The following is a 27,440-nucleotide window of genomic DNA, read 5'->3' on the forward strand; positions in this document are numbered from 1 at the left end:
CCACATGGATAGCCCCAAGCAGCTTCGGTGGTCCCACACCATAGAATTCAGGTTTAAGTGGGCCAGGACAATGATACTGCGCTGTATGAGCCCTTTTTTTGTTCTAAAAAAAAAAAAAAAACTAGGTTATACACACATAAAGTTCTATATCTTGTGTATGATGAATTTGAGATGGAATTTTCTTAAAATTGTACTTTGGAAATTTGATGTGGGCCTACTGCTAAATTTTCCTTATCTTGCTTAGAAAGATTGAAAGAGTTTTTAACTTATAAGAGTTGTAGGCCATTCCTAGCCAAAAATCATGTGCCCTTCTTGATATTGAACTTTCAAGGCACCCAACTATAGAAAGGGTGGTCAAAGTTTAGGCCAGTGGACATTTGTAATAAGGTGTTTCAAATTAGTGATGGTTCACATATAGTTTTTCAGCCCACTTTACTCCTCCCATATAGTTTCTCACTCTTTGGGCTAAACAATAATGGTCAATGTAAGGCTCAATTTCTATATACACACTTAACTTCCTTTCTAATTTCTTATTTTGAAGGGGTTTGGCATGTGATAAATCAAAAGATCCAAACAAATTTTATAATTTTTTTAAATTTATAATTATTGATGTTGTTTTTTGTGATTGATGTATCATAAAAATGATGTTAATAGTGAGTTTTTGAGAAAAAAAATAATGTTCTGATAATAACTTACCACATTAACAAGTTTTGAGAAAAGGTTGTGAAAACTTTTATAATTATTCTCCTAAAAAAATTGTGACTATAGAATTTTTCGATAGTAACCCATATTGTTCTTGTATTGTAAATGTGATTGTGGGGGAAACAACAGAGTAGGGAATGAAAGAAAGAAAAATTGTTTCCTTCAAAAAAAAAAAAAAAAAGAAAACACCATGCATAATTTTCTTCCTTTCTTGGCAGTTTGGCAAACATTTCTTGTAATGCATTTGTCTTATGATCCTATGTGCCCAACTATCTCAAGCAAGGCATAATCAAAGTCACAAGATGCTAATGCTTCCCTTTGTAGAGCATATGCAAAACTTCACATTACAGCATACTATTGACTTTATCAACTAGCTAGTGCAGTACCAAAATTGGTGCCAAAGCCAAAGAGATCTACGTAATTAATGGTGTTGTTAATTTCAAGACAATGTATTATGGTGGCCTAATAAACAAGTAACCATCATCATTTGGATTGCATTGTAATCATTCTTATTTTAATAGTAATGTAATTAATGTAATCATTCTTATATATAGTACTCAGACATGTGATAGTTGAAATATCATGCAATTAGTCAATTAATGTAATTTTTATTTGGGAAGGTCAAGAATATTCCCAGCATGCAAAGAATTAAATTGAAACCACTAGACAATCAGATTTTCTTTGTCTTGATCTTCTTGTGATCTTACATGCGGTCTGCTATTCTTTATTGATTCCTTCAGAAAATAATATGTTTTTCAAGCTCTATACTTATGAACTCTATTATCTAATACTAAGAGCAAGAGTATTATCTGATACTAAGAGTAAGGTTATTCACATCAGTTTGTGCAAAAAAAATTGTCTAGTCAAATTATCTACTTTATTTCTCTTTCTTCATTTTTTTAATCATTTCTCTTTCTTCTCACATAACAACCACCATTATTTTTTTTTTTTTTTGGTTATCTTCAAGATACATAAAGAAAAAATAAAAAACTAAATGCAAAATGCAAAATGCATAGTGTTAGTGTAAATTTACATGGCTACTATAGCAACCATGTATTTTTACATAACTTTGCATAATCTAATGTGGGTGAATTTTGGGCTTAAGTTGGATAAAATGTGGTATTTTTTCTATTATACAAGCACTAATGCGAGTGCTCTAATACTACAAAATAAAATTTGAGATAAAGCTCAATTACAAGAAACTTTTTTTTTTTTGTTATTTTAGCAAGGCAACTTCGTGATCACATATAGCAGCAATTTTTTTAAAATTGTCTTTAATTCCTATCATACTAAAAAATAACTATATATCAAGTATAATAGCCATGAACGAGATTCCAAATAGCTCAACTAATAAAAATTTGATTTGTTACACAAAAAATTAATTGATATCTTAACTTGATGAAAAAGAATAATCACAATGAACTGAAATTATTTCTTATTTATTTTTAAAAAAAATTATAACCACAAAAGACACTAGAGATACCATTAAAAATCTAAACTAAGAATAGGTTAAAATCACCAACTTTGGAGTCTATCAAAGTTATCCTAATTAATTCATGACATGATCAAATCACTTTTATGACATAATTTGCATGTGCATCACATGGATTAGTGATTTATTAACCAAATTAATATGAGAAGAAGTAAGAACTACACTTTTCTAGGACCCACTTCATATAGACTTTGTTGATATGGCATGAGAATTGGACAAAGTATAAAAAAAGTGAAATGCTATTCCATAACATTTTTATTACAAATCATAAGTGACAGGTAAGGGTTGTCAACGGGCCTGGTCTGGCCGGCCCGGCCCATTTTTACTTGGCCCATGGGCACAATGGGCTAGGTATAATGGGCTATTAATTAGTTAACGGGCTGGACCGAAAGAGAAAACCCCAACCCATGACCCTACCCATGGTCAATGCCCATTTTGTCTTTAGCAAGCTAGGCTATCGGATTGGGCTTGTGTTAGCATATTATTTTATTATTTTTATAAGGAAAGAATCAATTTTTTATAAGAGAATAATCAATTTATTTTTTTAAGGAAAGAATTAAAAATTTTAATACTTAATTACAAATTTTTTTACAGTCAAATCTATATAATTTTTTGTTTTGTTGATGGAAACCTATTTAATTGTTTTTAATTAAGGCTTTAAATAGATTTTTATTTTTATCTTTAATAAAAAAAAATGTCAAATGGTTAATTCAAATTTGCTAGACTACTAGAAAAATATATATTTAGTCAACTAAGTTTAGCACAATTACTTTGAGTATCTTAGTGATTCAGAGAATTCTCATAAGAAATTCTTCTATATAATATCTCAAGATCAATTATTCATACACTTCCTATATATTTTTGTTATAATATTGTAGACGTAACCGTCTTTGTAAAAAAAATATATATATTTGTAAGGTACAAAACCAGAGAGGAGTTGAACCCGGATGGAGCATCATTCATGGATCCGAAAGTTTAGGTTGGAAGTTGAAACTTGAAAAATATTAAAATTATTATTATTATTTTTTTTTTTTTTTATGGTTTTCCTCAACATTGCCTTCTTACAGTCACAGTTGCTTCTTTCACAAAAACTCTCATCTCCATAAGCCATCCGAGATAAACTCTCTTTCTCACTATAAAATATCACATTTCAAATCTCACACAAATCCGCTTGTTTTTTGGGTTTCAATCTTAACAGTTACCAGGCATCTCTCTCTCTCTCTCTCTTATTGGTTTCTTAGAAAATGCTGTGAGAAAAAGAAAAAGAAAATATGAACTTGGAACTGATTTTTGTGTCTTTTTATGCTCTTTGAAATGAAACCAAATCAGACTGAACTCAGCTTCTAATACTGTTTTAGCAGAAATTCTTTTTTTTCTGTTTGTCTGTGTCAGAAAAGAGTACTGGGTTTTCTTTAAAAATTTTAGTTAGTTCTATCAAAGTTGATCACTTTATGTGCCAATTATATGTGGGTTAATGAGTATGAGTTATTTGATCAAATGGGGTGTTTCATTTTGTTGTAATTTTGAGGGTTTCATTGTGCCTAAGAAAATTAAGCATGGGCGGCTTTTAGTTTGGATGATTCTGGGTCACATTTTGTGACTAGGATTGATTTGAAAATGTTGCTGATAATGGGTTGATGTTTTTGGGATAAAGTTTTAAATTTTTTCAACAATAATATTATTTTGTTTTCTTTTTTGTGATTACAATTTGCATGCTTGGGATTTTTTAGTTCAGGTACTGGGGTTTTTTTTTTGTCTATATTTTAGTTAGTTCTATTAAAGTTGATCACTTTATATGCCAATTGTATGCAGGTTAATGAGTTTGATTTATTTTATCAAATAGGGCATTTTATTTTGTTGTAATTTTGAGTTTTTCATTGTACTTAAGAAGATTAAGGCAAGGATTGCCTCCACTTTTGGATGATTCTGAATCACATTATGTGACTAAGGTTGGTTTGAAAATGTTGCTGATAAGGGGTTGGTATGTTATTGGGGATAAAGTTTAAAATTTCATTGATAGTATTCCCCTCTCCCTGGTATGGAGTCCATTTTTTTATGCTTTTGCTACTGGAATAAGCATTAAGTTATGTTTTTATATCAAGGTATATTTTTATACTTTTTTGGTATCATTTTGTTATTTATCTTTGGAGCATTTTTTGTTAAGGTAGAAGTGGAATTAATTTATGATTGTGTATGAAATTTGTGAGGACTTTCTTAGTGACTTCTCCACTATAGAGTTATGTAAATTTTTTGTAGGTACCCTTGGTTTGTCTGATTGGAAGCATTTTATTCTGGTTTTTCTTGGGTTTGAAAGGTGGTTTGGTCTGGTAACAGACATATTGTTAATTGGCTTATAGTATGCTTCTTAGAGCTTGATTGGCTTCGTATATTGGATGGTGTATGTCACATTGTTGGGCTCTTCTACTTTAATGAAGATTTGGAATATTTTTTTTTTGGGAGAATACTAAAATCAAGTGATCTGCTGGACCCTTAAATTTGAATTTCATAGTTTATCATTAATATACATCGTTCGTGTTGAGTGAACTGCAATATATCATTATGCAGCACTGATGCTTGAGGTGGTAGAGAATTAGCGGTTTTTCTCTAATCAATTTATTTCTTCCTCAGGTCAAAGCTGATTGATTGTGTGTTATGTGGAATTTACAACTATATAGGAACCTTGCTCTTCTATAGTTTTGGAGTTAAGATGAGGACAGGTTCCATGTGCTTTTCCATCTTGCGAGTTCCCAGATGCAGAATCCCCACTTTAGCTACTTTTTGGAGGGAAAGCTTCCACAGTTTGAGTAGGACTGACAAAAACAGTTCTAGCTTTAGGCTACTTGGTTCTAATATCTATGGGCTTGAGAGAGGTTACAATAGGAAATGGACTCAAAAGACCTGTATTTACAAACGCAGAGGGAAGAAATAAAACCACCCAGCAAAGCAAACCAAGCAACATTGGGCATGAAATTTTAGATGGACTGGTTTCAAAAAGTGATACATTTAGTGTAAATAAGACAGAAATTAGTCAATTCCAAAATATTGAATACTGTGATATTTGACAAAAGATTGCTGAGAATAAGGAACTGGCTAGCCTTGTGACAGTTATTGTTTTGACATCGAGACAACTGGTTTTAGCAGAGAGAATGAACGTATCATTGAGATTGCACTTAGAGATCTTGAGGGTGGTGAAAACAGCACTTTCCAGACGCTAGTAAACCCTCAACGCTTTGTTCCAAATTCACATGTTCATGGCATTACAACCCGTATGGTCAACAAACCTGATATTCCAAGGTATCCTATATTTTAATTGTTTGATATGCAGTCCCATTAAAGAAGTTAAAAATAATAATAATAATAATAATAAATAAAAAGTTACAGCTTCTATTTTGTGTCATATGTAGGCAATCAATTCAAATTTTGTAATAACTCTTCTCCACTTGTCTGTGCCTGAGACCATTTATTGATGTGATCATGGAATATAATTTATTATGTGCCACATGAAGATTATAAAGACTTAGGTATATTATTCAATTCTTTAGTCATAAAATGACTCCAAAGTTTCTTGTTTTCTTTTCATTTTCTCAGTATATGTTATAAAAAAATAAATTTATGACTTTATACTTTGCTTTCATGTTTTTGAAGGAACCTAGGATCATGTGTGCGTTTGTATTTGCATGTCTAGAAAGCATACAGAAGTAGCATATATATGCCTGGAGTAATCAATTGATACCAAATTCTACGGCAGTAAGTAAAAGTGGAAACATAGAAAGTACTTCAAACTCCAAATTCTAAAATAATCTCTTGCCCATCTGAAAATTTCTGTATTCAAACATGATTAGGGTAAGAAGTAAGAACTCATGGTTAGTACCAAGACCAACAAACAAATTGTTTTTTATCACAAGTTCCTGCATAATGCTTCAGATAGTAGTAAAGCTGTGACTTCACTAGATATTAGAACCAAGTGGGATGCAATAGGATGATGGAAATGCCTGGAATCTGAATTGAGCACATTCATTGTTGATGTACCATAATAATATTGAATTATGATGAGGAAGGTCAAAAGTCATGCATGCAGTGAGGAAATGTTTTGATTCTGAAAATATGGTCTAACTCAAATTGTCTATCTAGATAAAGCGAAAGCGGATTTATGCTATTTATAATAAGGTTTTTGTATATTGGGTATTATGCTCTACTCCAATTTTTGGCTAATTCCAAGGAATTTTACTTCTCTAAATGTCCATCCAGCTTTGTTCTCTGGTTTAGCCAATAAATGTTTCAGCTTGTTAAGTCCTGGAATTATGGATCTTGTTATTTGTTAGAAAAGAGGACCACAACTGACATTAAACAGCTGAGGAACACCCATAACAATAGAAATGGTTTTGCAATTATTTAGCCAATAAGCTCTGGCCCAAACGACGAGCTTATAAGTTCAAGACTCATGAGTGCATGTGTGATTTACTAAACTACCACAATTTAGGAAACGTCTTGCTTATAGTTTTAAATGTCTAAGTAACAGTGGATGACTTATCTGAAGTTGATTTCAATTGAATTTTGCATTTTATTTCTATTTTTTCATTGGTAAGTTACATACACATTTGCTCGGTCTTGCCCTTCACCTTGTTTTTATAAAAGAAGGAGATGCCATTAGCTCATTGGCTTTTGTTTTCTATTTCGTTGGGTAGGTAACTTGTCATTTAGGTCTCTCAAGTTTGTAATCTCTTGTGCACTGATAATAAAAGCGTCAAGCTCCGCATAGCCCTTTGAAGCTCAGATGCAAAGCACAAGTGCTCTTGATAGTAAACTAAAACATAAAATGTTTAATAAAATTAAAACAGGAATATGTTTTGCCTCTACCCTAAATGAATTGTGCAATTTATATTAAAGTTTGTCAGTTCAAATTTAAAAGTATTTCAATTTCTTAAATTTTAATAAGTAAATTTGATAACAATTATGAAAATAGACAAAGTGATAATAATCTAGTCTATAAAGTTGAAATATAACATTTTTATACGTAAATTTAATATCGTTGACGAGCTAAGGTTTAATCAAATGTNTTCTTCTCACATAACAACCACCATTATTTTTTTTTTTTTTTTGGTTATCTTCAAGATACATAAAGAAAAAATAAAAAACTAAATGCAAAATGCAAAATGCATAGTGTTAGTGTAAATTTACATGGCTACTATAGCAACCATGTATTTTTACATAACTTTGCATAATCTAATGTGGGTGAATTTTGGGCTTAAGTTGGATAAAATGTGGTATTTTTTCTATTATACAAGCACTAATGCGAGTGCTCTAATACTACAAAATAAAATTTGAGATAAAGCTCAATTACAAGAAACTTTTTTTTTTTTGTTATTTTAGCAAGGCAACTTCGTGATCACATATAGCAGCAATTTTTTTAAAATTGTCTTTAATTCCTATCATACTAAAAAATAACTATATATCAAGTATAATAGCCATGAACGAGATTCCAAATAGCTCAACTAATAAAAATTTGATTTGTTACACAAAAAATTAATTGATATCTTAACTTGATGAAAAAGAATAATCACAATGAACTGAAATTATTTCTTATTTATTTTTAAAAAAAATTATAACCACAAAAGACACTAGAGATACCATTAAAAATCTAAACTAAGAATAGGTTAAAATCACCAACTTTGGAGTCTATCAAAGTTATCCTAATTAATTCATGACATGATCAAATCACTTTTATGACATAATTTGCATGTGCATCACATGGATTAGTGATTTATTAACCAAATTAATATGAGAAGAAGTAAGAACTACACTTTTCTAGGACCCACTTCATATAGACTTTGTTGATATGGCATGAGAATTGGACAAAGTATAAAAAAAGTGAAATGCTATTCCATAACATTTTTATTACAAATCATAAGTGACAGGTAAGGGTTGTCAACGGGCCTGGTCTGGCCGGCCCGGCCCATTTTTACTTGGCCCATGGGCACAATGGGCTAGGTATAATGGGCTATTAATTAGTTAACGGGCTGGACCGAAAGAGAAAACCCCAACCCATGACCCTACCCATGGTCAATGCCCATTTTGTCTTTAGCAAGCTAGGCTATCGGATTGGGCTTGTGTTAGCATATTATTTTATTATTTTTATAAGGAAAGAATCAATTTTTTATAAGAGAATAATCAATTTATTTTTTTAAAGGAAAGAATTAAAAATTTTAATACTTAATTACAAATTTTTTTACAGTCAAATCTATATAATTTTTTGTTTTGTTGATGGAAACCTATTTAATTGTTTTTAATTAAGGCTTTAAATAGATTTTTATTTTTATCTTTAATAAAAAAAAATGTCAAATGGTTAATTCAAATTTGCTAGACTACTAGAAAAATATATATTTAGTCAACTAAGTTTAGCACAATTACTTTGAGTATCTTAGTGATTCAGAGAATTCTCATAAGAAATTCTTCTATATAATATCTCAAGATCAATTATTCATACACTTCCTATATATTTTTGTTATAATATTGTAGACGTAACCGTCTTTGTAAAAAAAAATATATATATTTGTAAGGTACAAAACCAGAGAGGAGTTGAACCCGGATGGAGCATCATTCATGGATCCGAAAGTTTAGGTTGGAAGTTGAAACTTGAAAAATATTAAAATTATTTAATAATAAAAAAAAAAAAAAATACCAAAAGCTCAACATTGCCTTCTTACAGTCACAGTTGCTTCTTTCACAAAAACTCTCATCTCCATAAGCCATCCGAGATAAACTCTCTTTCTCACTATAAAATATCACATTTCAAATCTCACACAAATCCGCTTGTTTTTTGGGTTTCAATCTTAACAGTTACCAGGCATCTCTCTCTCTCTCTCTCTTATTGGTTTCTTAGAAAATGCTGTGAGAAAAAGAAAAAGAAAATATGAACTTGGAACTGATTTTTGTGTCTTTTTATGCTCTTTGAAATGAAACCAAATCAGACTGAACTCAGCTTCTAATACTGTTTTAGCAGAAATTCTTTTTTTTCTGTTTGTCTGTGTCAGAAAAGAGTACTGGGTTTTCTTTAAAAATTTTAGTTAGTTCTATCAAAGTTGATCACTTTATGTGCCAATTATATGTGGGTTAATGAGTATGAGTTATTTGATCAAATGGGGTGTTTCATTTTGTTGTAATTTTGAGGGTTTCATTGTGCCTAAGAAAATTAAGCATGGGCGGCTTTTAGTTTGGATGATTCTGGGTCACATTTTGTGACTAGGATTGATTTGAAAATGTTGCTGATAATGGGTTGATGTTTTTTGGGATAAAGTTTTAAATTTTTTCAACAATAATATTATTTTGTTTTCTTTTTTGTGATTACAATTTGCATGCTTGGGATTTTTTAGTTCAGGTACTGGGGTTTTTTTTTTTGTCTATATTTTAGTTAGTTCTATTAAAGTTGATCACTTTATATGCCAATTGTATGCAGGTTAATGAGTTTGATTTATTTTATCAAATAGGGCATTTTATTTTGTTGTAATTTTGAGTTTTTCATTGTACTTAAGAAGATTAAGGCAAGGATTGCCTCCACTTTTGGATGATTCTGAATCACATTATGTGACTAAGGTTGGTTTGAAAATGTTGCTGATAAGGGGTTGGTATGTTATTGGGGATAAAGTTTAAAATTTCATTGATAGTATTCCCCCTCTCCCTGGTATGGAGTCCATTTTTTTATGCTTTTGCTACTGGAATAAGCATTAAGTTATGTTTTTATATCAAGGTATATTTTTATACTTTTTTGGTATCATTTTGTTATTTATCTTTGGAGCATTTTTTGTTAAGGTAGAAGTGGAATTAATTTATGATTGTGTATGAAATTTGTGAGGACTTTCTTAGTGACTTCTCCACTATAGAGTTATGTAAATTTTTTGTAGGTACCCTTGGTTTGTCTGATTGGAAGCATTTTATTCTGGTTTTTCTTGGGTTTGAAAGGTGGTTTGGTCTGGTAACAGACATATTGTTAATTGGCTTATAGTATGCTTCTTAGAGCTTGATTGGCTTCGTATATTGGATGGTGTATGTCACATTGTTGGGCTCTTCTACTTTAATGAAGATTTGGAATATTTTTTTTTTGGGAGAATACTAAAATCAAGTGATCTGCTGGACCCTTAAATTTGAATTTCATAGTTTATCATTAATATACATCGTTCGTGTTGAGTGAACTGCAATATATCATTATGCAGCACTGATGCTTGAGGTGGTAGAGAATTAGCGGTTTTTTCTCTAATCAATTTATTTCTTCCTCAGGTCAAAGCTGATTGATTGTGTGTTATGTGGAATTTACAACTATATAGGAACCTTGCTCTTCTATAGTTTTGGAGTTAAGATGAGGACAGGTTCCATGTGCTTTTCCATCTTGCGAGTTCCCAGATGCAGAATCCCCACTTTAGCTACTTTTTGGAGGGAAAGCTTCCACAGTTTGAGTAGGACTGACAAAAACAGTTCTAGCTTTAGGCTACTTGGTTCTAATATCTATGGGCTTGAGAGAGGTTACAATAGGAAATGGACTCAAAAGACCTGTATTTACAAACGCAGAGGGAAGAAATAAAACCACCCAGCAAAGCAAACCAAGCAACATTGGGCATGAAATTTTAGATGGACTGGTTTCAAAAAGTGATACATTTAGTGTAAATAAGACAGAAATTAGTCAATTCCAAAATATTGAATACTGTGATATTTGACAAAAGATTGCTGAGAATAAGGAACTGGCTAGCCTTGTGACAGTTATTGTTTTGACATCGAGACAACTGGTTTTAGCAGAGAGAATGAACGTATCATTGAGATTGCACTTAGAGATCTTGAGGGTGGTGAAAACAGCACTTTCCAGACGCTAGTAAACCCTCAACGCTTTGTTCCAAATTCACATGTTCATGGCATTACAACCCGTATGGTCAACAAACCTGATATTCCAAGGTATCCTATATTTTAATTGTTTGATATGCAGTCCCATTAAAGAAGTTAAAAATAATAATAATAATAATAAATAAATAAAAAGTTACAGCTTCTATTTTGTGTCATATGTAGGCAATCAATTCAAATTTTGTAATAACTCTTCTCCACTTGTCTGTGCCTGAGACCATTTATTGATGTGATCATGGAATATAATTTATTATGTGCCACATGAAGATTATAAAGACTTAGGTATATTATTCAATTCTTTAGTCATAAAATGACTCCAAAGTTTCTTGTTTTCTTTTCATTTTCTCAGTATATGTTATAAAAAAATAAATTTATGACTTTATACTTTGCTTTCATGTTTTTGNCTTTAATAAAGTAAATAATATTAGTATAGCTGTAACGTGAAGTAATGCATATACTCTACAAAGGAAAGGAAGCATCAAGTGTGATTACTGATTATGCCTTGCTTGAGATATAATGGGAACTGGTTTTTTTTTTTTCAAATTTTTTTTTTTTAATTTTTAATTTTTTATTTACTATGAGAAACTAGACCCGAAGGCCATGTATTATTGAAATGAAAAGGAAAAAAAGATACAATGAGTCATGTGTGACTAGGGAGCTATATCACCGGTACACAATTATGCCAAACATGAAACTCACAACTAGACTTAGAAGATTTGGCTAAAAATGGGCAACTAAATTGCCTAGACGTTTCACAGGAGAAAAATTGCAAAAAAAGAATCACCAGCTAGTTCAAAAAATGGAACTGCTTCTTATTTTTGTAGGTCCGTTTAAAAATTAGTATGGTTGTATCCATAAATGTCAAACGCTTCTATTTCTCTAGTGAAAATTTATGTCAACAACATAGTGTGTCATGATTTTTTGTAGTATGTTAGTCTGTTGTAATAGGGCTAATTTAGACATTTCCATTTTATTAATTTTTGCAGGATGCTTTCTCATTTTTCTAATTTCTTCTTTATTAATCTTTCGGCACTACTAGAAGGTAAAAGAATAGGGTGTTCCGTGTTTGCCTTATTATAACCTTTAGTGTTTGTCATGATAATTGCTCCATTTTTTTTTCTTAATTAAAAGTCCACTGAGGAGGTTAAACTGAGAGAAATAGAAGAGATTGAGATTGTTCACTAGACTAAGAGTGTTCAAAGGTTAGACATTTGTGTTTTTGTGTTTGGTTAACAAAGAAAATATGGGATTTTTTCTTTCTATTTTTGTTATTTGACATCACAATTTTTTTTATTAATTTTATGGAACAAAGTAAAGTTTAGCTCTAATTCGTTAAAACTATTTTCTCCAATCTCTTCTGTCAATTTAAAAACTATTCATGTGTATTATTTAAACAAGCTACATGCATTATTAAAAAAGTCTGTGACTAAAGCTCATATGCTGGTTCTTTTATAGTTTATCATCATATAGTGGGTTGCAAGATGATGACCCTATATCAATTTAGAGTTAAACTTCTTTCTTGTAATATTCAAGAAAATATTGTGTCCCCACTTAGCTTCTCTTTGTTTGTTTATTATTACTCCTTTGTTTTTATATTATTATTATTTATTATTATTTATAACAAATAAATTGAACCACTTTCTCTCGTTAATGATTGCATTATTGAATTATTTGACATCACATTTATTTATTTTGTTCTGGGGACAATTCAAGAAAATATTTTCCCAAAAGGTTCTTTTGTTTGTTTGTTTGTTTATTATTTTATTATTATTTTTTTATAAAAAAAAATGGGTAGAGGGGGGCATCTGAGTTGGTCTTCCACAGTGACATAATGACCTTCTACCCATGGCTGGGCCTACGAGAGCAAGATCCAAATAGCCATAGCTCTTTGTTTGTTTATTATTATATTTTATTTAAAGAAAAATAAAAGTTAGAAACAAGTTGCCATGGCCCTATGAGTTATCGGTTAATAAAATTTCAAAGCTTTGAGGAAGGGTTGCAATGAAATTGAAGTACTTTTTCACCTGTAGATAAAATCAATACAAATTCTTTGTGTCAAGTGTAACACACATAAAAAAAAATGTTTGTGTGTGCACTGAGAGAAAGGAGAGAGAGAGAGAGAGAGAGATAGACCTTTGGATTTCATCATCTCACGTGCAGAGTAAGCTATCCACAAACAACCAATTTGAAGGAAACTCAGCTTACATACGAGTAAATTCACTACGCAAAAAAGGCACATCGAAACTGCGGCATTATGAGCGGCCAAACACACCCCAGGTTCTGACGGCTTCTTACATCCTACATTTAATTCACAAAACCACAGTTAACTTGATTGTAAGTCATACTGCAACAATAAGTAAACCATAGTTTAATGATTGCTCAACAACCTATCTAAATAAACAGGTTTCCACTTTAGCCACGCCAGGGAACGAGCCTTTCCTCAGGGTTCTCACATCATAGCTTAGGCCAAAGTCCAAGCGCTTCGCTTAACTGAAGCAAAGCTTGTTTACCTTTCAGATCAGGTGGTTTTGGAGAGGCATAAATCATGCCTATATTGCTAATATAATATATTGGTAGTTAAATAAGAACTTGATCTTGAAGAAAATGACATGAACCATTTAAAAAAAAAAAAAAAAAAACTTATCAAAAGACACAAAGAAGGAAAATTTAGTATTCTTGTGTTTTTTGATCTTAGCCTATAGGATACATTTTGATTAAACCTTAGCTTCGTTCAACGATATTAAATTTACGTATAAAAATGTTATATTTCAACTTTATATGACTAGATTATTATCACTTTGTCTATTTTCATAATTGTTATCAAATTTACTTATTAAAATTTAAGAAATTGAAATAACTTTTGTAAATTTGAACTGACAAACTTTATATAAATTGCACAATTCATTTAGGGTAAGAGGCAAAACATATTCCTGTTTTAATTTTATTAAACATTTTATGTTTTAGTTTACTATCAAGAGCACTTGTGCTTTGCATCTGAGCTTCAAAGGGCTATGCGGAGCTTGACGCTTTTATTATCAGTGCACAAGAGATTACAAACTTGAGAGACCTAAATGACAAGTTACCTACCCAACGAAATAGAAAACAAAAGCCAATGAGCTAATGGCATCTCCTTCTTTTATAAAAACAAGGTGAAGGGCAAGACCGAGCAAATGTGTATGTAACTTACCAATGAAAAAATAGAAATAAAATGCAAAATTCAATTGAAATCAACTTCAGATTAAGTCATCCACTGTTACTTAGACATTTAAAACTATAAGCAAGACCGTTTCCTAAATTGTGGTAGGTTTAGTAAATCACACATGCACTCATGAGTCTTGAACTTATAAGCTCGTCGTTTGGGCCAGAGCTTATTGGCTAAATAATTGCAAAACCATTTCTATTGTTATGGGTGTTCCTCAGCTGTTTAATGTCAGTTGTGGTCCTCTTTTCTAACAAATAACAAGATCCATAATTCCAGGACTTAACAAGCTGAAACATTTATTGGCTAAACCAGAGAACAAAGCTGGATGGACATTTAGAGAAGTAAAATTCCTTGGAATTAGCCAAAAATTGGAGTAGAGCATAATACCCAATATACAAAAACCTTATTATAAATAGCATAAATCCGCTTTCGCTTTATCTAGATAGACAATTTGAGTTAGACCATATTTTCAGAATCAAAACATTTCCTCACTGCATGCATGACTTTTGACCTTCCTCATCATAATTCAATATTATTATGGTACATCAACAATGAATGTGCTCAATTCAGATTCCAGGCATTTCCATCATCCTATTGCATCCCACTTGGTTCTAATATCTAGTGAAGTCACAGCTTTACTACTATCTGAAGCATTATGCAGGAACTTGTGATAAAAAACAATTTGTTTGTTGGTCTTGGTACTAACCATGAGTTCTTACTTCTAAAAAATTAAAAAAAAAAAATTTGAAAAAAAAAAAACCAGTTCCCATTATATCTCAAGCAAGGCATAATCAGTAATCACACTTGATGCTTCCTTTCCTTTGTAGAGTATATGCATTACTTCACGTTACAGCTATACTAATATTATTTACTTTATTAAAGTACCAAAGATTGGTGCCAAAGGCAAAGATTGGTACCTACTATATTAAAATACTATTAATGGACTTCACAAGAGAATCAAAAACTACCTTCATTTGTACGTCTAAGAAAAAGGAAGAGAGTGTAACTCAAAAGGAAGAAAAATTGATTTGAATATGACCAAAAGGAAATTACAATAAGGAGGCAGAATAAAATTCAAAATGTGTACAAATGCATCACTCAAACACCATGCCCAAAAGCTTGTAGTATAATAATATACTACAACCAGTGCTCCAAATGAATGCCAATTGGTTCCTCAACCTCTCCCCATCTCTTAAAGATTGTAAATAATACCAATTGTGTCTGCACAAGTTTTGAATAAAGAGGCTTGGAACTTAGTTATGTTGAATGTAGGAGATATGGGTCTATTTGGAAACAACTTATCTAGTTTTTTGCTAAATTTTTTTGGCTAAAAGTGTACTAAAGTATACTTGTACCCTAAAAAAATTTGAAAAAGTGAGAAAATGTAATTAAAAAAAGAGAGTAAGGTTTTAAAAAGGTGTACATAAAAACTAAAAGCTAAAACTTAAAACTGATGCCAAACTCATCCATAGTTTGAGTCCAAAGAAATTACTATTTTTGTAAAGAGCAAATGCATGGATATGATGTGGTTTGCTAGTGGTGATCATGGCCATGGATAAGCCCAAGAGGAACAAAACAATAATTTAACTGTGCAAGAATGATGATTTTAGACCCACTTCTGAAATTGTAGATGATTTTATTAAATCAGGTGATATCACAAAATGTGAAATTAACCTTGTTTGATAAAAAATATTGGGAAGTAAAAACTTTAAAGTCAAATAAATTTGGAACCCATCTATTTTGGTTTACCTTTAGATAATCTATGGAGATGCAATATAACATAAAATTCTTTTATTTTTTTAGTAGTTTATAGTCTATACTCATCTATCACATGGTTTAATTATTTTTCATATTTGCCACTATGAGATAAGAGTCACTCTTTTAGAGTATTAGGAACTCAAACCTCTTGAATCAAATAAATTTGGAACCAATCCATTTTGGAGAACTTAATTTATTTACCTCTAGAGTCTAAACAATCTATGAAAATACAGTATAACAGAAATTTTTTTTTTTTAGTAACGTACACTCATTCCTAAAGGAGTTTTTTTTGTCTCCTAAGATTTATTTTTAACCTTTTGATTTAGCTACTAAGGTGAAGGGAATATTTTCTACCTTTTTTTGAGGAAAAGGTAAGTCAACTTTATTCAGATAAATCAAACTGAAATATATCAACTAAGTCTTGTGGTAGTTCTTCTAACCACACATCTGTATCAGCAGCTAAAACTGCTCTTTGTGCAAGGGAGTGGGCCAACATATTGCCCCCCCTACGTGTATGCATAAAATCACACTTTTGCATGGCAGCACCTAAGCATTGGATATCACTGATAATGTGGCCCATCAAAGTTCTATTGGGCTTTGGGTTATTGAGAGCCTGTATGACGTTCAAGGAGTCACCTTCCACTTCGGCCTTGAAGATGCTAATCTCTTGGGCGAAAATAAGAGCTTGCCTTGCATCCAGAGCTTCCACCATGTCCACCGATCTTGGCAAGGGGATTTTTTGACTAAGGGCCGCAATGATCAGCCCAGACTCATCTCGTATGACGATGCCCAGACCAGCCAACGACCTGTCCTCAAACACAGCCCCGTCGAAATTGATCTTGAACAACCCGGCACCAGGTGGCTTCCATTTCGCTTTCTCCTGAGGGATGGTAAGCCGTGTAGGAGTATCTTGCACATCATTGAATTCCTGCAGCAGCTCCCTCGCTCTCTTCACAGTAACTCCGACGTCCCACACCGATTGCCTTTCTCTCAACTTGTTGCGTCTAGTCCATATGCACCAGGCCACCATCGAAAAGAGCACCGCAGTACTTGAAGATAACTCCGAGAACATGAAGGTCACCAAATCACCAAAGCATCTGAACGTCCTTGTGCGTGGATGGTAGAAAGCATGGTCCGAGAGCCAAATGCACTTAGCGTGGTCACATAACCATAAGCAGTGGATAACATCTTCTGGACACTCTTCACATAGGCTACACCTATTGTCAGGTAGGACATGCCGTGCACAAAGATTGAACTTCGTAGGTAGAGACTCATTTGACGCTCGCCACATGAAGTGCTTAACTTTGTTAGGGACCTTGAGCTTCCAGATACCATTCCATAAGGTCTTTGAGGCTTCTGGATTGGACGAGCCAGCCTGGGATGAGAGCGCTTCCTTAGCCAAAATCTGGTAGGCACTCTTGACCGAGTAAACTCCATCTGAGGTCCACGGCCAAGTAAGTAAATCTTGTCCGTTTGAAAACTAACAGGCATGTTCTTTATACTGTCTGCCTCCCATGGGAAAATTTTTTGATCAATAAGGACAGAATTCCACATCTTCGTTCCAGCTATAAATAAATCCTTTACTACAGCCAGAGATGAATCTAACTGAGGAGAAAGGATTTTGCCACCCCCTGAAGTGTCCAGCCACTTATGCCTCCAAATATCTATTGAAGAGCCGTCTCCAACACGCCATCTAGCACCCTTACAAATAACATCCCTTGCTTGCATTATACTTTTCCATGCAAAGGAGCTCCGTGGGTTGATTTCAGCATCAAGGATACAGGCCGAAGGGAAATATTTTGGCTTGAACACTTTGTAAAGCAAAGTATCTTTTTCATGGCAAAATCTCCACACCTGTTTACCAAGGAGTGCATCATTAAATTGTCGAAGATCTCGGAACCCCATACCTCCAAGAGATTTTGAGGAGCAAAGCGTCCTCCACTTCACCCATTGTATTTTCCTTGTATTATCTTGATTTCCCCACCAAAATTTGCGGATCATAGACTCTGTCTTTGATCAACCCAAGTGGCAATCTAAACACATTCATAGAGTAGGTGGGGATAGATTGGATCACAACCTTAATCATTACTTCCTTCCCGGCTTGAGATAGTAGTCTCTCTTTCCACCCTTGCATCTTATTCCATATTCTCTCCTTGATCTGATTGAAGCATGCTTTCTTCTGCCTCCCCACAAAGGATGGCAACCCCAAATATTTGTCATAGTGCTTTATGGCCGGCACTCCCAAAAGATCCTTAATCTCCTGTTGCACCTCCTCAGGAGTATTCCGACTGAAGAATAAAGTGGTCTTGGACTTGTTCACCTGTCACTCTTCCAACGTATTTAGAATGGTGGCCGAGTGAATGACTTATGGGCTTGAAAGACAATGGTCCTACTTCAAAGTTTTCCACATTTTCCTTAAGAGGAGTCTAAAAGAGTTTTAACTTATAAGGTGTAACCCATTCCTAGCCAGAGATCTAGCGCCCATGCTTTTGGATATTGGACTTTCAAGCCTCGTTCAAGCTTGGCTGGGACGCTGGGTACACAACCTCATACTGAGCATATTGTATTACTATATGAAGGGTGGTTGGATTTTGGGCTTGTGGACATTTGTGTTAGGATATTACAAATTAGGCGTGGCTCAACCACTCTGATACTTGGGCTAGCTCACCAAGTTTCAGTCTACTTTATCCTTCCATATTTCTCTCTATGGGCTAAACATTCATAGCCATAGCACATATAAGACTGAATAGCTATTCCCCTGCACATACATGTATATATAGATTGATAGGATTTATTCTTTATATATAGAATCAGGCATGCGATAGACATAGGCACTGTGCTGGCCTCCTCACTGAGATTCTGTATTGTATAATATATGGTTTGAAGTGGTTATCATTAAGAAGGTCTACTTCCTTTGCCATCTCCTGGCACATAAAATATAGGTGAAAAGCCTGGATAGAAGGAAGCCAGCACCTTGTTATTATATGTGTTTTACATAGCATCCAATTATAGAGAGATACTAAACCACCTTTCTCCATTAGTGTTACCCTATTATTGCTTTAGAGAAATTCACCCAATCAACGTGGAAAAAATCTCTCATTAAAAAAAAAAAAATCTTTTGTCTCCTAAGATTTATTTTCAACCGTTTGATTTAGCTACTGAGGTGAAGGGAATATTTTCTACCTAAAAAAAAAAGTGAAGGGAATACGAGATAAGTGCCACTCTTCCAAAGTAATTAGAATGGTAGCCGAGTGAATGACTAATGGACTTGAAAGACAATGGGACAACTTCAAAGTTTTCCACGGTTTCCTTAGAGGAGTCTAAAAGAGTTTTAACTTATAAGGTGTAACCATTCCTAGCGAAAAATCTAGCGCCCATGCTTTTGGATATTGGACTTTCAAGAGCCTAGTTCAAGCTTGGCTGGGACGCAGGGTACACAACCACATAATGAGCATTTTTTTTTTTGATGAACCATAATGAGCATATTGTATTACTATATGAAAGGTCGTTGGATTTTGGGCTTGTGGACATTTATGTTAAGATATTACTAATTAGGGGTGGCTCAACCACTCTGATACTTGGGCTAGCTCACCAAGTTTCAGTCCACTTTATCCTTCCATATTTCTCTCTATGGGTAAACATTCATAGCCATAGCTCATATAAGACTGAATTGCTATTCCCTTGCATATACATGTATAAATAGATTGATAGGATTTATTCTTTATATATAGAATCAGGCATGCGATAGACATAGGCACTGTGCTGGCCTCCTCACTGAGATTTTGTATTGTATAATATTTGGCTTGAAGTGGTCGTCATTAAGAAGGTCTGCTTCCTTTGCCATCTCCTGGCACATAAAATATAGGTGAAAAGCCTGGATACAAGGAAGCCAGCACCTTGTTATTATATATGTTTTACATAGCATCCAATTATAGAGAGATACTAAACCACCTTTCTCCATTAGTGTTACCCTATTATTGCTTTTGAGAAAATCACCCAATCAACGTGGAAAAAAATATCTCATTAAAAAAATAAAAAAATAAAAAAAACCAAAGAAAGTTGTATTGACCATTCAATAGTTTCGTTTTTTGTTCTACTTCCGTGAATAAATGAAAAGAACCAACCATCATGGGGGCATGATGCCTTTTGTAATTTGCATATAATCTACTGTACCAAGTTTGAAAAACCAAAAGAGCTTAGAATATGTTTAGGACCAAAGAAGCATTGACCTTGGTTTAATCTTATCACTCACAAGAAACATTAAAGACACTTGACTGGTAAAAAACAGATAACCATTAAGCAAGTATTTGTATCAATAAATCATCAATTCTTAAGTTTAGGAGAGAGGATTGCAAACATGTTTTGAACAATCCCAGCAAAATTCTACGTTGGAATTACCATATACTACTAGCCCCACAAGCAGACAAGCCTTGCTAAGTGGTTACTGCTGTGTAATTAACTTCTGTAACAGAATTAGTTACAATTGTAACTAGCACATTCTTAGTTTTTTCCTAATTAATAGATCACCTAATACATGCATGTGCACAAATTATTACAAACAACAAAACTACAACAAAAATACTGACATGAAACTAAAAACATCACCCAATTCAGCTGCAACTTTCATTAGCTACTGCCTTGAAGAATATTCAATACCGCAGATGCATTTTCTGCCCAGCTGCTGCATACATGAAATTACTGCTGGCTGCAGATTTTGATTGTAATTCAAGCTTCATGATGCAGATGCCCTTTAAAAATAGCATATAATCTACTATACCAAGTTTGAAAAACCAAGAGAGCTTAGAATATATTTAGGTCCAGCAAAGCATTGACCTTGCTTTAATCTTGTTACTCACATCAAACATTAAAGACATTTGACTAGAAAAGACAGACAACCGTTAAGCAAGAATTTGTATGAATAATTCATCAATTCTTAAGTCTGATAGGAGAAAGGATTGCTAACATATTTAGAACAGTCCTAGAAAAATCCCACATTGCACCCTTCAAAAGAGTACAAGTCCTAACCAATACACCAAGATGTGATTCTGTAGTTATTATTAGCAGATAAGAACTTCATTCAGCAGGAAGCAATCTAAATTCTAGCTAATCAAACAACTGCCATTTTATATCAACGAAAAAGTACAAGTCCCAATGTAAATGCTCACTTTGTGAGATCCCCTTAGAGAACCCAAGAATCATCTCTCACATGCTCCAATTTCATATCTCAATTTCCATAGCTAATGGACATATAAACGCCTTACGGTGTCAATCTCAACACAAATTAGCATGCGCCCTCTTCTAATGTAATATTAAGTAGCAAAAGAAAAATTCATATGATCTCAACCTAATTCAAGTATTAGTGTAGAAAAAGGTTACCATCAAAATACTTCCATCAAGCTGATCCTTTACTTGTGAATACTTTGACAAGCTAACAAAATAAGCTATCACCCACCACCAAAGAGCCCAACGAAGGGCATTTCCTCAAACATCTTGTGTCCAATGGGTCATCTCAATTAAATGGCCATATTGGATATCACGCCTTGAGAATTAAATGGCCCACATAATAGTCTGCAAACTATTTTCACAAAATGGAGGAAAAAAGGGTCTAAAAAAAGTGCTTACTAACAACGTAATAATATATTCACTTCATTCAATTTGACATTTCTACTAGATACCAAGCCAATCAATACTACTAAGCTCAATAACCTCATTTTGGACGCCCCACAAACCACTTAAAGCAAAAAAGGAACATACCTGTAATCAAGTTCACCACCGTCATCTTCAAAATGATTCTCCATTTTCTTGCCTTTCTTTGTTAGTATTTAAAACTTGAGTTGAGCCTCCATTCTTAAGTTCTCTATTATTTATGATCACATGCCAAGTCCTCCTTTTTGGGCTGACATTGTTATGATTTCTGATCTCATGCCCTTGGTTTCTACTGGCATTTGAGGACCATGCCATTCAGTTTATACACTACCATTGTGAAATTCTGTCCCAACAAGATTGATTTTGACATTGTGGGGATTCCACAAGATGATGGCCATGCCAACTGTAAGCAAATGAAGTGTGTAGGCAAATGAATCCGAATGTCATGGAAATATTTCTGAATGAAGAAGAGGCTTGGTACTCGTTTGTATAGAATGCAGGAGATGAGTTTGAGCTAGAATATATTAATATTGTTACAAGAGCAATTGCTAGGAAATGTTATGGTCTGCTATTGGCGATCAAGTCCATGCGCATGTCCTTGAGGAACAAAATGATAAGTGAGCATGAACGGTAGATGAATGCACTCAGCCAACTGCAGGGTCCTGTGCCTCGTTATGGGAGCATCATGAAGGACATCTATCTACCACTAAAATTGAGCTATAAGTCATTGGCAAGTACGATTCTTTAACATTGTTTTTTCTTGTATTTTTATCCAACTCCTCTATCTTTAAGGTTTTTATCAAATCACTACCCATCTTCACCACTCTCTCCACAAAGCTGGCCTTCAAGTATCTAAACTATTTTAGCATCCAAACTTGAAGGACTCTGCCAAGAAGAAATACTTAAGACAAGTATAGTTCTTGTTCTATTATTTTTGTGTTGATCAACCGCATTACTTAGATCCAGTATAAGCTTTTTCTGTTCTCTCTTCAAAGTATTCCACTTCAAGCAATAATATTCATACTGTTTCCCCTACTTCTTCCATTATTCCTCATAACTCCTCTGTGATAGACTTTTCAATCAAAGACAAACCCACCTTCTTAAAAGTGCCAACATACATAACTAGATAATAATCAGTGTATGACTATGACCCATCATTGTTATCCGCAAACATCAAACTTGAAAAACTGGAATTGTCGGTTGAAGCACTCTCTAATTCCAACCTGGATTGTTGCAACATAATGAGTTTATAAGATGAATCCATGAGCTGCACTAGCATTTCAATTTTAGTCTGCTTTGGCACCTTGGGAGCCCACTAATCAGATATATAATTGAAAACTAAAAGATTACACAATAGCATGCTATCATCATTTGCAAAAATTAAAACAATGCTGAATTACAAAATGTTTTTCAACTGGTGGGCTTCTTAGTTTCATCATGAGTAAACACAATGTAAAATCTCAGTTAAATTCCACTTGTTATGTCTAGTTATAAAAATACTATATAGACACAATAAATGGGTGAAACAATGCATCATATCTTTGAAACTTATCTTCTTCTTTTCAGGAGCTATTTTGATGACCACAACTGCACCTCCATTTAAGAGGATTTCCCTCTACTTGGAATGTATGAAAGTTGTTATTTTTGGTATATTGGGTATTAATTAAGAAAAATAGTCGACGTCTATTAGAAGAAAAGTCCAGCCTCGCATTTTTACTAACAATTACTTCTAAGAAATTCCATATACTTTCAAAGAATTTGTAAGCTGGGTATAACTAATAATTATGATTGCAACAAAATAATATACATGTTCCGCAAAAAAACAAAAAAACAAAATTTAAAATTATGAGCTTTACCTGGTTGTATAAATTGATTCTTGGCAACCACGACAAGTACCAATGGATGCTTTGAAACGCAAAAATGTAGAAGTTGCTGTTGTTGCTCCATCTTCTTGTATCAAATGCACAGAGTCACAAACACAATAACATCCAATTTGTTTAGAGAAAAATAAAAGCATGACTCAATACAATAAGGCTGGTAAGCTGAATCCAAATCTATATATCATATATATAGATGAAAAGAAACAAAGAAAGAGAAATAGGCGTGAGAATTCAGAATTGCTGCCTTTTCAGTTTTGTAGCATTTTTTTTTTATTGCTCGATTTTGATGAGAAACTCCGATTTGTTTCAATTTAAGAAAAGATTGATGGCTTCTTTTGGGTGGGATCAAACGTTTACGAAGAAGGAGTGTGTACAGAATCTGGGCGTGAGTGAGAGCAGCAGCACCTGCACATGAGGTGTTTGATTTTGTGTCTAAGAAGCAAGTAAAGAAGTTTGGATTTTGAATGAATATTGGATTTGGGCCTCATTGTTTAAGAGGCATGGACGTGACCCAGGGAAGACTAATATTTTTAAATTGTATTTCCTTTTTTTTTCTTTATTTAAATATGATTTTTTTATTTATTTATATAAAGGAAATGCACCTGAAAAGTTAAGAATAAATAATAAGAATACTTTAACAACAAAAGTTCCAACCATGTCTTTAATTCTTCCCCCAATTATTCAGACTTAAAAAGTTTTTTTTCTTATTTACTTTTTTCCGCTTATGTCAATTCTTACCATTCATTAAAAAGTATTAATAGTTTGCTAAACCCATAGTTGGAATAATTTTATTTGATACAACTATCATATACTTACTAAATATTAAGGTGGTCTACTATTTTTTTTTGAATATCAAGGTGATTAGGCACTAAAAACTCACAAATCTATAAAGAACTCTTATGGTTTTGTTTTTTTGGTTTTTTAAATATACTAAATGGCTAACCATATTGATTTAATGGTAAATGGCAACTTATTATTTTGAAATTTTGCATGTGATTAACTTATAAATAGATATTAAATAAAAGCACGGATCTAAGAATATAGTAACATAAACCAAGTGCAATAAAAATTTACTGCATTTAATATCTATATGACAAATTTTAAGCAAGCATAGCAACTTACTGTTTATGAATAATAATAGAAAAACACATGTATATATGAACAAATTTGCAAAAGCAACTATTAATACTTACAACAAAAAGAATTCAATTTTGGCTTCAAAACACACCTAGGAAAGCCTCCAAGTTAGCCTTAATTTCAATTTTGTTAGAACTAATGTCATGAAGAACCCATTAATGACTTCTATTATATATAGTGTATCCTATCATATCAAAAAGTATATTCCTTCTCCAACTCAAAAGAAAAGGAAACAAAGAGAGAACAAAAACACAAAAAAGCAAGAAATATATTGCTACTTGCCAACAACTTAGAGTTATATACTTTTCTTTCTCTTTTATCTAATCTTTTATATTTTTTAATCTTACTTATCCATGTCATGACTTCCTACTACCATTTCCTTTTTCTATTTTTATTTTTTCTAAAACTGTTCATGCTAAAATGTTAGTTTCTCATTTATGTATGAGATTGTGTACGCACATAAAGTTCTATCTCTTGCGTATGATGAATTTTGAGTTGGAAATTTCTCAAATTTGTATTTTGGAAATTTCATGTGGGCCTCCTACTAAATTTTCCTCATCTTGCTTAAGGAGATTAAAAGAGTTTTTTTAACTTATAAGAGTTGTAGGTGATTCCTAGCCAAAAATCATGCTCCCTTCTTCATATTGAACTTTCAAGCATACTAAGCACCCAACTATAGAAATAATGGTTAAAATTTGGGCCCATGGACATTTGTAATAAGGTGTTTCAAAACTTCAAATTAGTGATGGCTCACATATAGTTTTTCAGCTCACTTTACTCCTCTCATATAGTTTCTCACTCTCTGGGCTAAACAATGATGGCCAATGTAAGGCTCAATTTCTATGTACGCACTTAACTTCCTTTCTAACTTATTGTTTTGAAGGGGTTTAGCATATGATAAGTCAAAAGATCCAGACAAATTTTACAATATTTAAAAAAAAAAAATTATTAATGTTGTTTGTTGTGATAAATGCATCATAAAAATGATGTTACAGTTAATAAGAAAATGATATTGTTCCTACAATAACATACCACCTTAGAGCATTCATCTAAACACTACTCTATCTATTTTAACAACCCACTTTATAATACACCTTACAACAAAGATTTTATATTTTTTACCACTTCATTAAAATATTATTTTTTTAACTCTTTTTTATTATCAATCTCATCTCTTCCTCTCTCTTTCTTCCCCTCTCTTTTTCTGTGTATTTCTCTTTTTCTAAACAAAAACAACTAAAACCCATCTTCACCACAACAGACACCGCCAGCCACCACCCCCATCAAAGCCCACTGCCACCAGCCACCACCGCTCACGCCCACACCCATTGCCACAACACCACCACCCATAACCTCAACCCAAATCAAAACCCAAAACCCACCAAATCAACAAAAACCACTAGATCAGCTAAGACCCAAACAAAACCAAAAATTATCAGCTGTGATCCAGCCATGATCCAAAATTGGACCAAATCTCAGCCGTAATCCACCATCTACCACCACCACGATCCACCGGTGAAAAGGAAAGAGAACCCATATATCACCGACCCACAAACCACCATCACCAACGATCATCATCACTACCAGCTGGGGAAAAAAAAAAAAAAAAACCCACAAAACCCATCACAACAACACCCATAACCGGCCACAAAACCCATAACCATTTCACCCACAACTGACACAAAACTCATCACCACCACAAAAGAGAGAAAAAAAATTGAAAGAAAGAAAAAAAAATCAAAGAAAGAGAGTGTGATATTTTCAGCCATAGCTTAAAAAAATAAATAAATAAATAAAGAAAAAAAAAGGAAAAAAAAAAAAAAAAAGAAAGGAAGAGGAGGTAGGCAGAGATATGGAGAAGAAAGAGAGAAATTTTTGAGAGAAATGGATGGTTAGAGAAGAAAGAGAAGAGAAAAAAGAGGGAAAAAAAAATTTACATTGTGTTTGGTTGTGGTGAAAATAGGGAAAATGGAAAACAAATTAAGGAAATAGGGTGGAAAACAGTGTTTTTCACTGTTTGGCAAACGAAGGAAAATGCTGAGGATTGAAAACCTGGGAGAAAATTTTCTCTCCCTGGCCCTCAATTTTTATCCTCCCAAATCGAGAGGAAAATTGTAGAGAGAAAAGTGCTTTCCCAACCCTTTTACAGAAAATGCCCTCAAACACAATGACTAAAACCACAACAATCTTTCTCTCAAGCATAATCAGATTATCACAATACAAAACTCAAAAACACAATTTTAAAAATTAATCAAATCATAACAATATAAGGGGGAAAAAAAAGACAAAAGAAAGAAGATAGAAGCCATTTGACCATCTAGACTGCGTGGGGACAAAGATGAGCGACGGCTCCGGCTAGGCCAACTGCTTTGGGATGAAGATGACCTAACTGGACTACGTTGGGGATGACTATTCTAGAATCAAGTAAAAAAAAAGGAGAGAGCAAGCTGGAGAAAAAGAGAGAGAAAGGATGTGCTATTCTTGAGACTTGAATGAGGGAGAGAAGAAAAAGAAGGGGTGGAGCGTAGAAAAAAAAAACCGAATGAAAAAAGAGAGAGAGAGAGAGAGAGAGAGAGAGAGAGAGAGGATGTGGTATCAAGAGAGAGAGAGAGAGATAGAGAGAGAGGATGTGCTATTCTTGATACTTGAATGAGGGAGAAGAAGAAAAAGAAAGGGGGTGGGAATAGAGATAGGACATGTGTGGAGGAGATAGCATAGAAAAAGAAAAAGAAAAAAAAAA

General features: G+C 33.2%; 1 protein-coding gene, 1 long non-coding RNA gene and 1 pseudogene across 2 annotated transcripts in view; 2 read left to right on the forward strand and 1 right to left on the reverse strand.

Moving 5' to 3' along the window:
• Positions 1 to 3,298: 3,298 nt before the first annotated feature.
• Positions 3,299 to 5,504, forward strand: LOC136068057 (exonuclease DPD1, chloroplastic/mitochondrial-like; annotated as a pseudogene).
• Positions 5,505 to 8,937: 3,433 nt separating this feature from the next.
• The window catches only part of LOC112005959 (exonuclease DPD1, chloroplastic/mitochondrial), a 39,257-nt gene continuing 20,754 nt past the window's right edge, over positions 8,938 to 27,440 (forward strand). Inside the window, 4 exon segments of the mRNA XM_065774728.1 lie at positions 8,938 to 9,038; positions 10,466 to 10,727; positions 10,729 to 10,945; positions 10,948 to 11,131. Of these exon segments, the coding sequence (XP_065630800.1) occupies positions 10,545 to 10,727; positions 10,729 to 10,945; positions 10,948 to 11,131 (584 nt within the window). The 5' untranslated portion in view covers positions 8,938 to 9,038; positions 10,466 to 10,544.
• LOC136068067 (uncharacterized) lies at positions 20,464 to 24,073 on the reverse strand. The gene is made up of 2 exons (XR_010629456.1): positions 23,540 to 24,073; positions 20,464 to 22,906 (listed from the first exon to the last, which is right to left on the reverse strand). It is a non-coding gene; the product is annotated as an uncharacterized LOC136068067 (long non-coding RNA).

The sequence above is a fragment of the Quercus suber genome, unplaced genomic scaffold, assembly GCF_002906115.3.
Source record: "Quercus suber isolate HL8 unplaced genomic scaffold, Cork oak 2.0 scaffold_97, whole genome shotgun sequence".
NCBI lineage: Eukaryota > Viridiplantae > Streptophyta > Magnoliopsida > Fagales > Fagaceae > Quercus > Quercus suber.